Genomic DNA, 17,736 nt, shown 5'->3' with positions numbered 1-17,736 from the left:
CCACCGGGCCGGACTAAATTGTTCGGCGGGCCAGATCCGGCCCACGGGCCGTATGTTTGACACCCCTGTTCTAGACTCATAATCCTATAGAGTACTTGCTTTCAGACCATTCAAACAGACCCAGACAGGACAGAAAGAGTAAAGGAGGAGACAACGCAACTAACAGGTGGTGAATATCCGCTTGTCTTAAGGTGCCAATCTGCACTCTGGATATTGGATCCCGTGCTGGGTGTTTCCAGCCATAACATGTACCAAGAGAATCTAGTTTTTGTTGCTGCATGAATATAATCAGACTATAAGGTATAAGGTGTTTATTGTGTTCATCAGCGAGAGAACGTTGGCGAAAAAATTGCCTCCAGTGATGGACGAACAAGGGGCAGACTGAATAGTGGCAGTGGAGAAGATAACCTGCAGCTGCTATGGAAAGTTGGACTTCCACAGGAAGTCCGGTCTCTGCTGGGCCTTCTTCTGAACAGTATCTGTGTGTGAGGACCGTCTCAGGTCCAGAGAAAGAGTGGTATCTAGGAACCGGAGGAAATCAATAGCAGACAGTGTTGTTGAGGATGTTGAGGGGAAGGAGTGTTATATTGAGGCAGCAGTCCTCAGGACCCACAAGCTCCTCTAGCACAAATACTTGAAGAAAATTGGAATCTGGGTTTTTATGAGTTATATTTTATACATTATTGTTTGTTTTCTAGGGTATAAATAAGGCTATGACACAGGTAAGGACACAGTTTAAATGAACTGATTCTGAAAAAAAATTCCTGCTATTTATATTGATATTTTATCTAAAAAAAATCTATTTGCACCTTTGTCAATCAATGGAAAGTGGCATCACAGAAATCAAACCGTTGTAGTAATTTCTGAGCAGCTTTTTGCGCATCTCTCTCTGGTATTTTAAAGCTTTATCTTTGATGATGAGCTCCACGTCTTTGAGGTTGGAAGGCCTCCTTGCAATCACCTGAATCTTTAACTACTTCCAGTTGTGACTCTGGCTGGACAGCTCCAAGACATTACTTTAATCATGTAAAGCACTTTGCATTGTCTCTGTACTGAATTGTGCTATATAAATAAATTTGCCTTGCCTTGCCTTTAACATCCAGTCAGAAGCAATTGTAAAGTAAAATTAAAAGATTCCTTTAAGCCTAAATTTGCCAGAGATATGAATTATTTTGAGCTTAACTGAACAACAAGTTTTATATCGGTTATTGTCACCATTTTCTTGTTCTTTATCTTTTATTCTAATATTGTATCCTTGTTTATTTTTTTTGTTTAAAGCAGCATTGTAGAAGTTTTTGACCCAGCTTAATTTGAGATATATCAAACGATTTTTTATGTGATCTAGAACTGAGCTCTAAGTCACAGCAGTCTGAGCTCAAACAGCCGTAACAAAACAAAACTTACCTGCTCAGACATGTTTTTGGTTCTCTGGTGTAGGGTTTAATCTAGAGGGGTGAATGTGACCATATCTTACAATAAACTCCATGACTTTGCTGGTTCAAACTCGTGTGCTATCAGTTCCCAAAATTTTGTGACAGTGCAGTGTTGCAAGTAGCCTTCATAATGGTCTCAAATAGACCTCTGACCACAGCTGTTGTGACACTAAGCAGCAGATCCCAACCGTGGGCTTGGTTCTTGTGGGACCACATGATGAATGGATTGAGAACAGGAAAATCTGGAGGCAAACACCCAAACTTTCTTGTGCTGTTCAATCCATTCTTAAGAACATGCTTACTGTATACCAGTGTGTATTACCTTGCTAAAAGACACTGGCATCATCAGGGATTATAGTTTCAACAAGGAGCTGTACTTGGTCAGTGACAATGTTTATGCTGCTTGGATATCAAAGTAACATCTCTATGAAGGACAGTATCTGATGCTTCCCAGCAGCAAACTGAACCAAGGAAATGGTAAAAATTGTAAATGGCCAACACTTGTATATCGCATTATCAACTCTTGAGGACTCCAAAGGGCTTTACACCACAACATTCAGTCATTCACATGCTGACGGTGGTGAGCTATGTTAGTAGCCACAGCTGCCTGGGGCAGACTGACAGAAGTGAGGCTGCCGTACAATCAGACCACTGCCAGCAGGCAAAGCGGGTGAATTGTCTTGCCCAAGGACATGACGACAGACAGGTGGAGCGAGGGTTCAAAGCATCAACCCACCAGTTACAGGACGAACTCCTAGCTCCTGCGCCACTGTAGCCCCATCAAGGAACAGAATTACCCGTGACTTAAAGCTATTTAGACCCCATTTCCAAGGTAAACCACTGACTCTTACCCGGCCATGCACATGATGCAAAAGACAACAGGACTGATCAGACCTACCCACATTCTCTCACTGATCTGTGGTCCTACAATGATGCTCGGAGTAACACTGAAAGTGCTCTCAGCAGTGGACAAATGCCAGCTTGGGGAGCTGATTGTTCTGTTACTAAACAGTTCTAAATGTCACCTGGAATCCAGCGGGTCTTCTGATACCCATTTACCAGGTTTTGTCATGTTAATTTTTCTATTGAATTAGAAAAACAGGCCAACATTTGCTCCCCTTGTTCATCAGTCACTGCTGTCTCTTAATGACACCATACTGAGGAGCCATTTTTTCATCCTTGCATTACAGTAGAATTAGGAAGGTGGCATAGAGCAGGTCATATGACAACAACCCTATCCTTCCCAATTTTGACATTAGGTACACACCACTAGAACAAGGCTGAGTCTTAATTCTTCATGGATTAGATTTACCATTGTTTCAAAGATTTTGGTCCATATTATAACAGTAGCATCCCAGATTTGTCAGCTGCAGGTTCTCCATATCTCCTGTTCTGTTCTGACCAATCTGAACGGTGTTGCTGAAATCAAGGCTTACCAGACATCCCAGAATTTTTCCAATCAATTATTTTCCAGTTTTGGTAGGCTTGTGGAAATAGTAGCCTCTGTTTACAGATCTGGTCCCACCCAGTCCCATCTTCTGCTGCTGCAGCCCCTCTGCTTCAATGTTTGACCAATTTAGTGTTCAGAGATGGTTTCAGCACATCTCAGGAGTAACGACTGAATGCTACTGTTGTTTGACAAGCCTGTAGGGCAGCAACAACCATGTCTTGTTTAAAGTCTCTTAAAACCCCTTTCTTCACCATTCTGATTAGGGCTGCACAATATTTGGCGAATATATCGCCATCGCAATATCAGCGTGTGCAATACTCATATTGCAAAGGACTGTTTAATAATTTGTGGCCAATATATGTCAGGGTTCTCCGTTTCCGTGCTCTCCAATTCTGCTCCACAGGTGGCTGCAGTTGACGGGTGGGTGTGGCCTGCACCTGCGGCTAATTTTGGGAACCCTCGTCTCTGGCTTAAAAGGAGTGCACAGACAGCTGGAAGACGCCAGACCTCTCCTAAACAGGGCAGTCAAAAGTAGCCGGTCAACGGTGGCAAATCGCCGTCTATAGCAGCTCTTGCTGCCACCTACAATTCCCCGATTATATATTGGAGTGATATTTGTGCCTTCTGGTTGAGCGCGGAGCAGACCCTGGACTGGAAGCCGTCTTCTTTTTTTTTTTTTTTTACCTCAGAGTGGCCATCGTCCTTTTAGTACTATCTTTAATGTGTCAATCATACAATTTAACCAATCAAATCAACGACTGAAGGCAACATGCTAGCCAATCACAGCTGGAGAGGGGCGGGACACCGAGTCATGGCCTTCAGTTGCCGCCGCAGTTCGGCTGTGGTCACCGTTGGTGTCGGTAGAGCGGGATGGAAATTTGATCTGATTACCAAACAATTACAAGAAGTGACAACAAAGCAGAGAGCGAGCTGGAAGGAGCGCTATTAATCTCTGTTTGAAATGTCAGCACTGAAGTCTAAACTGGAGTAAACATTCACGCTAGGGGGGTTAGCTAGGACAGCTAGCAGGGTTAGCTAGGACAGCTAGGAGCAGAACAAAGCACTAAAACTGCCAAACTGAGGAGACTTAAGTTACTTGCAGGTAGAAGGGAACTCTTGCTTTGTTCTGCTCCTTGTTCTCATAGCTGCTGTAATTACAGAACCTCTTCTAGTCAGAATTGTTTCTTCAGTCAATGTTCAGCCTGAAACCAGCGCTCATGTTTATTAGCATGTAGCTTATGCTGGACTTTTGAGGTAAGACACAGCGCTACAGGTTACCCTATGTCACGGTTAGTTTCCAGTAACCCAAACCAGCGTTAAACCTGCCCGACTTAAAAGAAAAAAACAAGCCCAAATCTCAAACTCTCTCATGTTAAAAGCACAGAACGATTAAACACATAAGAACATGCCATTAGCACACAACTGCGCTGAAGCAAAGAAAAAAAATGCACATATGGGCTCCAAACAAAATGTACAATCAGACAACCAAATAACACACAAGATCTCTTTAACAATCAGGATATATCACCCAGAAAAAATAAATTATAGTTTACCAACATGTGTTGTAAATCTACCTTAATATAAACTTAATTTCTCTCAGTATAGCTCAATTAACCATTTCTCTTACACGCAGTCATGAAATATTTTTAAGTTGATAAGTAGAACTCAACCCCTCTTGGGCGTTTACACTGACCAAACACTTGATTAACCATTATTCTTTTCTTGTTTTATTATAACAATCAATATTATTCATGATAACTATTATTCATTGATGATGTCAGATCGACAGATTCAACTTATTTAAAAAATAAATTACTATTTTGATATATTTTGTTAGTAATTCTTTCTAAAAGCCAAACAAATGTTATGAAAAGCTTCCGAATTTTTTTACAATCTGCCCATAAGCTATTTTTTTCCAGCTCAATGTGTTCAAAAGCCTAATTGGTTGGAAACCTGCCTAATTTGGCAACACAGACTACACTATTGCTATTTGTTTGTTCGTTACAGTAGTCACAGAGGCACTGTTCAGCCTGAAGCATATATATATATATATTAGGGCTGGGCAACGATTAAAATATTTAATCGCGATTAATCGCATAGTTTGCCTGATTAATCGCGATTAATCGCATTGTATTTACAAACTCCAAGAATGAATTCAAAAGTAGTTTAAAGAGCACTTTTATTTTAATGTTCTGCTGCCATATAAACAAAAGTGTTGTAACATTTGTAGCACTTATCAGTAACACATATTTAGTGTAAAGCTCAACTTAAACATGTAAAACAAAAAATAGCAATAATAATAAATTAAAGCTTATTGCCACTGACAGGGAATTCTCTTTATGGGGAAAAAATCTACCAAAAACAGGCAATTTCTGAGGTAACAGCAGGGAGCAGCGTTACCATTTTATGTTCAATACCAAAGTTTAACTTGGCAGTGGTTGCAACTAACTTGTTTCTGTCATATTCGATGCTGGAAGAACTTTAAACTGAAATGCTTGCTAACTCGATATGCTTGCGTTGCTTGCGTTTATTTGACGTTAACACGCGTTTTTTTTGTTGTTGCTTTTTCGCGTGCATATAGTGAATGGCAGGGGGAAAACAGGCAAAAACACATGGATACTTTGAAACGCAAAGCGACTTCACCGACGGCGTCGATGCAGACCCTGCTCCGCTCCGCACAAAACTTGTTCCGTTCGCCAACTCACCGCCTCGCCTAAGCAAATTCCTGCGGGAAACACCGCCTTCCGCATGTCAGCTTTGTTTTTTTCCGGCCAGCACCTTTCTTCCTCTTTGAATCCGAGGCTGGGCTGACAGCGAGGTTATTGGCGCATTATCGCCACCTACTGTTCTGATTCAAACCCCTACACCGCAGCAACAGACCTTCACAAAATAAAAGCATGTGAGCAACATGCGTTAACCCGCGTTAAAGTAAATATCGCCGTTAATAGTCTAATGAATTAACGCGAAATTAACGCGTTAACTTGCCCAGCCCTAATATATATATATATATATATATATATATATAAATAAAAGTGCACCCTCCTACCTGATAGTGTGTAGCCTGCTACTGTAAAAAAGTTTGACTGCCCTGCCTAAGGTTCCGTTTATTTGGAGCTCAGAGGGGGAAGCCTCTTTTCTGAGCTTAAGACCAGGTTCTCGCAAGATCCCATTCTAATACACCCCGAACCGGCTAAACAGTTTACATTAGAGATTGACACATCCGATACTGGGGTTGGGGCTGTGTTGTCTCAACAGTCTGACTCCGATCATAAACTTCACCCATGTGCCTTTTTCTCTAGTCGGCTGTCTCCAGCCGAATGTAACTATGACATGGGAGATCGAGAGTTGCTAGCTATTAAATTAGCGTTAGAGGAGTGGCAACACTGGCTGGAGGAGTCCGAGCAGCCCATTGTTATCTGGACCGATCATAAGAACCTCGCCTACCTGCAGCCTGCTCAACGTCTGATCCCCCGACAAGCCTGCTGGTCTCTCTTCTTCTCACGATTCAACCTCTTCATAACTTACAGCCCCGGCTCCAGAAACGTCAAACCTGACGCCCTTTCCAGTTTGCTCCCCAGGAACACGAGAGAGAACCACCACCCATCCTTCCACCTACATGTACCTTTGGAGCCCTCCGATGGAATCTGGAAGACCGAATTAGCCAAGCCTTGTTGTTGGATCCGGATCCAGGCACTGGCCCCACAGGACCTACGTATGTCCCTAAGTCCGTTCGCCCTGTAGTTCTGCGTTGTAGTCATGACTCAAAATTCTCAGCTCACCCTGGAACCTGATCTGTTGAGTAGGACAAGATGTTGTTATCCCAATAAATACCTAAGGCACCGACGAGACACTGTGGCCATCAAGTGGGTGATGGCATCCCTTGGGTTCTCAAGTGGGCGCCCTCCTTCTTGGGTGTTTCGCTGATAGGCCCATGACACCTCCAGAGGGTTCAGCAGTGAATCCCAGCATTCCAGGTTCACTCCCATCAACCATCACACACTTGAGCCCCAGGCCAGGTCCTTCCCCTTGGCCCACAGCCACTGGCTCCCCTTTTCAGCAGCCTTGGAGAGGTCCATGATTGCCTGCCTGTGGGCTTTCCCTCGCACCCCCATCTCCCTGAGTAGCCTAGTTGTTGAGCTGGCTATGAATCCCCTGCAGCCTACTTCCACCGGGCGTACTTTCACGTTCTATCCTTGTTGTTGGGTTTCTGCTGCAAGATTGGTGTATCTCAGCTTCTTCCGCTCAAAGGCTTCCTCTATGGCACCCTCACAGGGTACCGTGAGCTCAATGATGTACACCAGCTTGAGTGAGGAAGACCACAGAACGAGGTCTGGACGCAGGTTGGTGGATGCAATTTCCGGTGGAAAGCATAGCTTTTTGTCCAGGTCTGCCAGCATTTTCCAGTCCTGTGCTCTGCCCAGCTGCCCAATGTCAACCCTACTGGTGATGGTGAAGCTGGCGTGACCCTCTCAAACAAAAAGTGTTGGCTGCCGGTGGGATGGAGGATGGGGAGCGCATTTGCACTCATCTGCTGGCATTCCAGCACTGCTGCAAGACTTCTGAGCACCTGGTTATGTTGCCGGGTGTAGCGACTTTGAGTAAGGCTGGTCTTGCATCCCACTAAGATGTGCTTTAGTGTTGCTGGGCTTGGGCACAAGGAGCATGTGGGGTTGTCGCCATACCATTGGCTTAGGTTTGCAGGTGACAGTAAAACATCATAAGCAGCTCTGATGGTAAAGCTTGCCCTGAATGCCTCCATCTCCCATAGATCTTTCCAGGAGAGCTTTCTTTTCTCAACTCCTTCCCATGCCATCCACTGCCCTTGCTTCACCTGTGCCACGGCTTGTGTGCGCCTTGCTGCTTCCTCTTCCCATCGTACCTCTTGGACCACCAGCTTGCGCTTCTGAGCTGGATTGGCCTTGCTCCAAGTTGGTCTGCGAGTGCCAAGGCCAAGACCACTCCTTCCCCTCCTGAACATGTCCCACGATGTCCCGGTGTCAGAGTGCTGCCTTTGCCTGCTCTGTAGCAGCTAGCGGGGTCCACTTACTCCCAGTGGCCAAGATGCGTGCTGCTTGGGACACAAGTGGGTCCCTGGAGTCTTGGAGCACCATTTCCAGTCTAACCTTATATAGAATATATAGAACCCAGTGCCAGGTGTCCCGTCATTTCTGGTGGCCATCCTGGACTAAGGATGTCCGAGAATATTCGTGCCTGTCTCATTTGTGCTCAGAATAAGCCATCTAACCAACCTCCCTCTGGTCTCCTTAACCCACTTCCCAATTCCAAGATGCCCCTGGTTTCACATTGTTCTGTTGACCGGTTCTCTAAATCTTGCCACCTCATCCCCATCTGAAAACTGCCTAACGCTCTGCAAACCTTGTTCTGCTCTCGGTGCCCGTTACACAGTCACTTCCGGTTACCATCCACAAACAAACGGCCAGACTGAAAGAATGAATCAAGAACTCAAAACCACTCTCCGATGCCTCACTTCTTCGTCACCCTCCGACTGGAACAAGATTTTGCCCTGGGTCGAGTATGCTCTCAACTCTCATGTCTCATCTGCCACCAGACATTCCCCTTTTGAAATAGCTCTAGGTTACCAACCACCTCTCCTGCCTGTTGATGAACTCCATATACCGGTTTCTTCAGGAAACCGGTATATGGTTTCCTGAAGAAAATCAAATTCTGCCTTGCTGTCCAATCCGTGTATCATTCGTTCTTTTTTCAATTGCAAATCAAAAAACAAAAAATAAAAAATGGACTGGTTATTTTGTTTTTTGTTTCTTATGGTTAAACCAAAAACGAAAAAGCTCAGATCAAAAACACAAAGTTTTTTGATCTAAGCTTAGGACTCTGGTCCTCGTCTGGGCTCTCCCTTAGAGATAGGGTGAGAGCTGCTGCTCCTCCACGTCCAGAGGAGCCAGTTGAGGTGGCTCAGGCATCTGGTTAGGATGCCTCCCCGGTGAGGTGTTTCGGGCACGTCCCACAGGAAGGAGACCCAGGACACGCTGGAGGGACTATGTCTCTCTGCTGGCCTGGGAACGCCTTGGGGTTCCCCTGGAGGAGCTGGCCCAAGTGGCTTGGGAGAGGGACGTCTGGGCCTCCCTACTGAAGCTGCTACCCCCGAGACCCGACCCCGGAATAAGCGGAAGAAGATGGATGGATGGCACATCATGTATATGGATTTTAATGAGTAACATCTCAGGATCTTAATCTGTCGTCTATAAGTGAAAGTAGTCACTTGGAAAAAACAGTTGTTTTAATATTCCTGTTTAAATTCTCAGTTATCGCAACAGCAAGCCTGTTTAAGCCTGTTTGCTCATTTTTTAGTATTTATTCAAGCTAAACAGTGACTATGACCAAAATATATATTTCCATATTCACCAGCAGACCTGAATAATAAAGAAATATTACATAAAGCTGTAAAAAATTATTTCAACTAACTGAAGTCCATATGTGCAACAAAACAAAGAATAGGTTGATACACGTCAAACACATTGCTTTTATTTTGGGACGTATTCTCAGGCATTACTACCGTAATGCATGGTGCTCGCATGACCTTCAAGGGAGGGCTGGCATGACTGTCGTGTCCACAGTGGCGGCTGGCTTGACCGCAGTAAACTCAGCCATGTTCATTGGAAAATCGCCTCACTTTTCTTAGAGAATATCGTCTTCCTCCTCTCACCTGGGACATCTGCACTGAGATTTGTATGGATGACAAGCCTTGTTTTGTCATGTCTAAAATCAAATCTGCGGAAGGTTCTAAAGACATTTTATTCTGAAACATGTGGTGCTTTTGCAACGCATAAGTGACCACTTTTGGTCTCCGAATATGAACATACGAGCCTCTTTTTCGTTTATGTTTTAAACCATTTTTGTTTTTTCTTACCCGAAATGGAAAATGAAATTCAACTAAATTTTCACATTTTACTTTTCCCTTATTGACAATGGAAAAGTGAAAGGGAGTCAGTTGCAAATGTTTCACTCCATTCTACTTCTGAAGAAGCATCAGTTATTTTCTCTACACAGTCACTTTCGCTAAATGACAAACGATTCTGATAGAAAGGAAAAACCAAAGAAGCTTCACATTTCTGTCTACCATGAATACACTTCTGAAAGCCAAAACGCATGTTTGACGGGTCCTGAAGCAAGGTTTTCCTAAATTTTTATTAGAATTTTTTTCAACACCTCAGCCCTGAGAACTAGCATCCTGTTTATAGGAGCAAACCTTGTTACAGTTACCATAACAACTGTATCCTTCAAGATGACGTGCAGCCACTATCTGTGTTTCTGCGTGTTAAACCAACGCAGCAAGTAGCTAGCAGCCTCTGTGGGTGGCAGCAAACTAAAGCCTAATTGCTGTTAAATGCTGTTATTTTCTTGCCCGGTATGTGAGGGGCATCAGTAGTTCAGCCAGTGTCGCAACAAGTCAGGGCCTTCCAGGTTCTGTCGTTCAGTGACTGACAGAACAAAGCTAACAGCAGAAGCCTGCCGACAGCCTCCAGGAACGCAGCAGAGAAACGCTCTTACTTAATTCTGGAGCTCATGTTTAGTTGTTGTCCCGCCGTGGCTAGCAGAAGGTTTCTGCGCGCAGACGCGTCAGTCCGGGATGTTTCAGATCCTAGCCTGTCTATCAAACACGGCTGTTCAACGCCATAGCGAAGTTCCACGGGTATGTCACGCGCTTTCTCGTAGCGGACCCTGGGGTTTGTAGTTCTCTTGTGATGAATTCCGAGACATCCAAATGCTAGATGAACTACGTATTCCAGAATGCAATTCCGGTAAGGGTTGTTTCTTCCAGCGGTCAGTTTGATTCATTCCCTCTCGGCAACAGCAGTTTTTCATTTTGCAGAAACAAGCACGATATGTAGCCTTGAGAAAAATGCGTTTTATACCACTACTTGTGAGATGCTGATTTAAATGATAGCCTTTCTTTAATCCATTATTATGCGTACCACGTTAAATTTTATTGTTATTATTGAACATATTTTTTTTTACTTTTGAAACAATTCTATTTTTAAAATATTAATAGAAACGGCATTTCATACAAAGAACCCGGTCATTCATTCAGTGCAGTGTAACGCATTTCCTTGGGCAATACAGCCATACTGGAATCGTTTTATATTTAACTCCAAAAGCTACTTTTTATGGAGGACCAAGTCTTCCATATTTAAAAATAAATACAGAAATAAATAAATGCTCAATAAATAAATATGCATACAATTATGTGCCACCAAAAATACAATGCACAAATAAATGTAGATAGAAAATAAATTATACAGTGAGACAAAATGTATATATTTCCTTTAATTAGCCACTTTATTTATTAATTACTTATTTTTTTAAGTATTTATTTATGTACATGTTATAATATTTTTGTCTGTTTTATTCTTTCTTTGTATTTTTTTGCCCTATTTATTTCTCCGATGCTATTTATTTCTGCCTGTCCTTTTTACATTTCTGTTTGTCCTTTTTACATTTCTTTCCGTCCTTTTTACATTTCTGTTTCTCGTTTTTACATTTCTGTCTGTCCTTTTTACATTTCTGTTTGCCGTTTTTACATTTCTGTCTCTCGTTTTTACATTTCTGTCTGTCCTTTTTACATTTCTGTTTGCCGTTTTTACATTTCTGTCTCTCGTTTTTACATTTCTGTCTGTCCTTTTTACATTTCTGTTTGCCCTTTTTACATTTCTGTCTCTCCTTTTTACATTTCTGCCTGTCCTTTTTACATTTCTGTATGCATTTCTGCCTCATTATGCAAATGAGGAGGGGCTGTGTCTTAAGGGCTCAACTTCTTCCCATTGGTAGGTTAGCATTTTACTGCGTCGGTGGAATCTACATGGCTTTTCCCCACACTAAAGCATTGTTTAGTAATGTCAAACTCAGCAGGCAGACGTTCAGTGGCCAACCTCTTACGCCGTAAGACTTACGGGAAGCTGCTAATAGACTGGAAGAATTAAAATGCTGTACATTTGGGATCCGAATGTTTTTCGGTGGTTTCAGATTCGGCTTTCCAGATCAATAACTCATCGGCGGATGATTTATTCTACAAAACAGACACCTCTCCGCAACCACCGCAAGGCAGACACTGAGCTACAACCGTAGTTTCCTGAAAACGAGTCTTAGTCCGTGGGCCAGAATCTGTGGGACGTCTCCTTAAGAAGCTTCGTATGAACTGTCAGACGGCAACTTTCTTGCACTTGGATAAGTTGCTACACATAGCAGTTATCTCAAAACACCAATGTTCCCACGTTTTCACTTGCACTCTCCATGGGCGAGAGGCGGGGTATAAACTGGACACGTTGGCAGTCCATCGCAGGGGAGAAATAGTCCAGACTTTTGCTCATTTTGCTGTGGTATCACCAAGACCTGTTGTGCTAGCACAGGCGACAGGTGTCGTTGTGCCAAACGGCTTATCCACGCCAGAATTTGTATCCCCTGCGTCGGGAGAGTGTTTGAAATCAATAAAACGTTTAACCTCCAGCTTTGTGAAGTCTAAATATTTTTAAACATCACATTCTAATAAAATGAAATTGATTTTTTTAAACTCCTAATACATTGTTCTGTTTTTAAAATCGACATATCTCGTTTTCTTAATATAGTTAATATCTCTATATGGTTCTTGGTTGAATTAAAATCGTATTAAATCTGATAATTTTGGCTGTACCTTTATTCAGTGTTTATTTGATCACACGTGAAATCTGCTTTATATGATCTATTTATGAGGGTCTAGCTACCAAAAAAGAAAAAGAAAAAAGACGAACAAGTAGACAGCTGTGATGGACTCAGGAAGGTGGATTTTTTGTTTAAGCAGACAGACAATGCGACAAATAACATAAAGCTAATATTTTCGTGACACATCTGGAAATGACCACAGAGCCGTTTTCTTTCTCATAACGTGTTATATTGAGTGATCAATCGAGTTTTAACCGACATAGCAATCCCTGATGATCGCACTAACAAGTGTTACATTTTCAGTTTTAACCCACTAACTGAACGATAATGTAACGACACCATTGCTATATTTCATTAAGAAAAGTAAAACATCTTCATTTCCACATCGGTTGGAGATGAGGCGGAGTTGACTGGATTTATTCTTCCAGCTGAATGCGCTCCCGACGCAGGGGTTACAAATTCTGGCGTGGATAAGTCTTTTGGCTGTGCTTATTGACTATGAGGTGTTAAAAAACGCTGGATATGGTGATTAACTGTCACATTTTAATGAACAGCGACATCTGGTCATTTAAAATACCTGTCCTGAGGGTCAAATTTGCCATGTCTGTCCTGTCGCAGTTAAATCTCTGACACGCAATAGATGACTTTATTCCGAGTAAATCTATGGGGTAAGATAGCTTTCTAAATAGATTTGTACATAAAAGGATAGTTGTGTCCATATCAGTCAGAAGTTGTGCATAGCAAACATTTGTAAACTCATAATAATTTAAATCACATTCAAAAGATACAACATACGGTTTAAATAGTTACAACTTCAATAACTAATAAATACAAATTTCAAGTTTAAATTTGTGCTTTACTCTTCATGAACACAAACAGCAGCGGCTGCTTGAGAATACGGATTTTTTTCTTTGAGAATACGAATTCACAACAGTGGTCTGACGTCACGGTTTCCAAGGCTGGTTTATGGAGCACAGAGTGCGAAGATAGGAGCCGCGCATGCGTTCTTCAGACTGACCATCTCAGAATGCACCGGGGCCGCAGCTTGATTCCAGACAGCGAAGAGGGTCTGATCCATGCTCCATTCTGGAAGGTGGCGGTAATGCACCTATAAGTTGTTTTCCAACCGCCATTAAAAACAAGAGAAGAAGAAGAAGAATAAGACAGCGCAGAGATCACAGTGGTAAGTTGAACACTCCATTTTCTGCTGCTGTTGTTCTTCAAAAGTACGTTTTCAGATTGTTTGAGGCGAGAACAATATACTTTTAAGCTTCCCAATTTACAGAGTTGGTGCGTAATTTAAAAAAAGAGTCTGATTTATTTGTTTTGTGTTTATCAGACTGACGCGTGTTGCTTTATTAACTCAATAATTGCTGGAATAAATTGTAAATGTCTCCCAAGGATGACAGCATCATATAAAATAGGGCTGGATGATAATTTAATAACAATGTATATCAGTCGAAAGACGTGTGGCACAATAAGGGGAAAAAAGGATCGATAAAAGTTGGTTATACAGACAGTTTTCCTTCCTTCCTCTTAGCCTCTTAGTTGATGCTGCAGTCACTGCTTCCTCTCAACCAATCGTAATCGTGGACCCAGGCACACCGTCACAAAGCTCCGCCCTCTCAAACCACAACACAGAGCACGTGAATATGTAGCAGCAAGGAGCAGCGGGGGAAACGGTCCCAAAACGGGGTTTTACTAGTTCGCCAGTCTGGCAGAAATAAACCACAGTGATTTGTAAAACTTGCAAGGAACCGGTAAAAACAAAGTCTGGTAATGCAACCAACTTGTTTCATCACGTAAGCCGCTCAGTCGCTCACACCCGCAGCAGCGCGAGCTGTTTTAGCCCCGCGTGGCTCCGCGTCATCTTCTTAGGAATCTTCTGGAAGTTCTTCCAAAACAAAGCAGGTACAGCAACTAAACTGGGCTTCCTTCTTTGTGATAAAATGACAAAGCGTCCTGGCGGCATAAGGACATCACGCATGCAGTAACATGCTTCATAGAGATGGACATGAAAAACCTGGCTTCAAACTCGCCACTCTTGATCCGCGATATAAAGTTCTGGTACGCAAGTTTTTCTCTAACAGCGCTGGTCACTTTAGTTTATTCTTTGTCAGTATTTAGTAACATCACCCAGGTCTCTTAAGTTGAGTTATTTTTCTTTTAAAAAAATCAGTTATGGTTAAAAATGTTGGGTAAATAAGAATTTATTTGGGATTGAGTGTTTGTGTGTGATATATTAAAATTAAGTCATTTAGCAATATTATAAGAGCCAGGTTTTAAATCTTTTTGATAATTATCTATCCATCAATATGCATTATTTTTATCAATATGCTTTTTTCTATATTGTCCAGCCCTAATATAAAATCTATAAATAAATAAATTCTTTAAATGTTTTTCCTAAGTGAGTTTCCTCTGAGTGAGGACACGAAAAATTGAGAAGAGAAAGAAAACAATAGTAACAATATATGGAAAAAAAACAGATATTTATTTTAGACAAATGTTTTATCTTTGGAACAGAATGAAGGTGTAATATATTCAACAAATTAACAGTTACTAACGTGGTTTAAAACAAATAAATAACTTCTATTAACATCTTATACAAATAGACAACACCTACAAACATACAATTAAAAATAGTTGGAATGGAAATTAATTCACTGATTATTTTATGTATTGTTACAGGTGGTGAAAAAATGAAATGAAGCAGCATGTGGACATGACTAAAACTGATCTACGTTAGGTCAGGTGTAGTCATGTTCACTTAAACATGCAGCCAGCTGGAGCAGCTCCCTGTCTTCAGCCGCCGGATGGTCATCCTCCTCTGGGTCCACCTCCTCGTCTAGCTGGTTACCTGCCTCTATACAAATATTGTGGAGGATGCAGCAGGCGGCGATTACTTTTTGGGCAAACGTCGGCCGGAACTCCAGCACCCTTAAGAAGATGGAACGCCACCGTGTCTTCAGACCACCAAAGACACGCCCAATGATGTTTATCAGCCTTGGCGTGGTGTCTGTTGTAGCGTGCCTCCACTTGACCTGTACCAAATATAAAATTAACTTGTAATTTAGGTAATATGCTGATATGTCTTAATCTTCTATCCAATTAATATAATCTATGTATCAATTGTGTGTCATTGCTGGCTCTATTTAAGGACAAGAAGGTAAGAGATCTTACTGGCTAGCTGTTTCCCTATAGGATGCACCGCAGGCCAGCCAGCAGAGGGTCAGCAGCCTCTATCTCCTGTGGCCATCCATGGACCTTCTGGATGGGCAGCAGCTGAAGGAGGAGGACGATGGTGGCCCTTCTTAGCCTGAAGGCTGGTTTCAGGTCCCCTTCATTAAAAAATATTTGGAGGATTGGCACAGAAGTGTTTATCCTCACATATTTTGTTTCTGTTTCTTCCTGTAAATAAAAAATGCCAAATGTTACCATAATTGTTTTTTTCAATTCTCACCTTTTCACACCATAAAACTATATGTGGTTAACATGCAGATTATTATAGTTCTCAAGAAAGAAAGGGTCAAATGTATAGTAGTAAATGTAACAAATGGCTTCCCTTCTCTGGTATTTCTACCATTTCACTGAAAGAATGAACTGAACTAACTGCACATAATTTATAGATTAATCGCTGTAAAGGTGGACAGACAGAAATAACTTTTCCTTAATGAACAATGCTGTGAAGGTTTGGTGCAACAAAGTAGCTTAACTCTACTCCCTTTACTGTTACTAATATATACAAATTGTTTTCATTTTAATTATTTACAGATAAATAGTCACAATTTCAACGTGATCACATGTTTAATACCATCCTCAATGTTGTTTTTTTAAAGATAAAAGTAGGAAATAGGCTGTCAATCTTAAAAAACCTACCAGTTGGCACAGACGCTCAACGTCGGACTTTTTATTAAAATTACGCACTAACTCTGTAAACAGGCCACATAGGGAAGCTTAAAAGTATAATGTTCTCGCTTCAAACTACCTGAAAACGTACTTTTGAAGAACAGCAGCAGCAGAAAAGGGAATGTTTAACTTACCACTGTGAGCTCTGCGCTGTCTGGAATCAAGCTGCAGCCGCGGTGCATTCTGAGACGGTCAGTCTGAAGAACGCATGCGCAGCTCCTATCTTCGCACTCTGTGCTCCATTAACCAGCCTTGGAAACCATGACGTCAGACCACTGTTGTGAATTCGTATTCTCAAAGAAAAAATCCGTATTCTCAAGCAGCCGCTGCTGTTTGTGTTCATAAAGAGTAAAGCACAAATTTAAACTTGAAATTTGTATTTATTAGTTATTGAAGTTGTAACTATTTAAACCGTATGTTGTATCTTTTGAATGTGATTTAAATTATGAGTTTACAAATGTTTGTTATGCACAACTTCTGACTGATATGGACACAACTATCCTTTTATGTACAAATCTATTTAGAAAGCTATCTTACCCTGGGCCGGATTTTAGCAGGGGCTTACCGGGGCTGCAGCCCGGGGCCCCGGCATTTCGGGGGCCCCGAAGGATGTTTTCTATTTTTGTGAATGGATAGCGCCCGCCGGCTGGCACCGTGTGGAACCCGCCGGCCGGCCGGCTGGCGGCCGGGCGGGCGGGGTTACCTCGAGTCGCTGTTGCACGTTCCAATGTTTAAAAACAATGGTTAGGAAACATCTTAGACTTAGAAAAAGCAGTAGTTTTACTGAGTAAAACCAAGGGTAATGTACAGCGAAAGAGTGGAGGAAAACGCATATTTGCCCTAACTGTACCACGTGATATGACGCCACGTTCTAAAAATAACTCGCTCGCGGAACGCCATTTGTTCTGGCATACGTCCATCTTGAATGCTTGCTTGTTATTGGTCCACTTTTGACGCATCTTACGCATTGGGGAGGAGGAGCGTCAAGGGAAACCTCCAGCAAAAAAATCCAGAAAAGTGGGCAACTTTTCAAATTTCATATCAGACTAAGGCTTAAATGTCTGATAAACCTTTCACTCATTACTGAAAGGGCTTGGTGTTACTGGTTAGGGCAGTGGTGTCCAAACTTTTTGACATGAGGGTTAATATTATGTTAAAACAACTTTGGGGCTGTAAAATAATTTTGAAAACAAACTTGGTCTTTTTTAAAGTTTATCTGCTAAATGAAAGTAAAAATTTAAACAAGTGTAGATACAAAACAATGATTGTGCA

The 17,736-nt window shown here is 42.0% G+C and overlaps 1 protein-coding gene across 1 annotated transcript in view; it reads right to left on the bottom strand.

Annotated features, from left to right (window-relative positions):
- Nucleotides 1-10,576, bottom strand: part of dennd1a (DENN/MADD domain containing 1A) — a gene marked incomplete in the record, with an annotated part of 97,961 nt that extends 87,385 nt beyond the window's left edge. Inside the window, 1 exon segment of the mRNA XM_036133556.1 lies at nucleotides 10,414-10,576. Coding sequence (XP_035989449.1) covers nucleotides 10,414-10,430 — 17 coding nt within the window.
- Nucleotides 10,577-17,736: the final 7,160 nt, after the last annotated feature.

The sequence above is a fragment of the Fundulus heteroclitus genome, unplaced genomic scaffold (genome assembly GCF_011125445.2).
Source record: "Fundulus heteroclitus isolate FHET01 unplaced genomic scaffold, MU-UCD_Fhet_4.1 scaffold_64, whole genome shotgun sequence".
NCBI classification, from domain to species: Eukaryota; Metazoa; Chordata; class Actinopteri; order Cyprinodontiformes; family Fundulidae; genus Fundulus; species Fundulus heteroclitus.
This window is presented reverse-complemented; position numbering and strand designations above follow the sequence as displayed.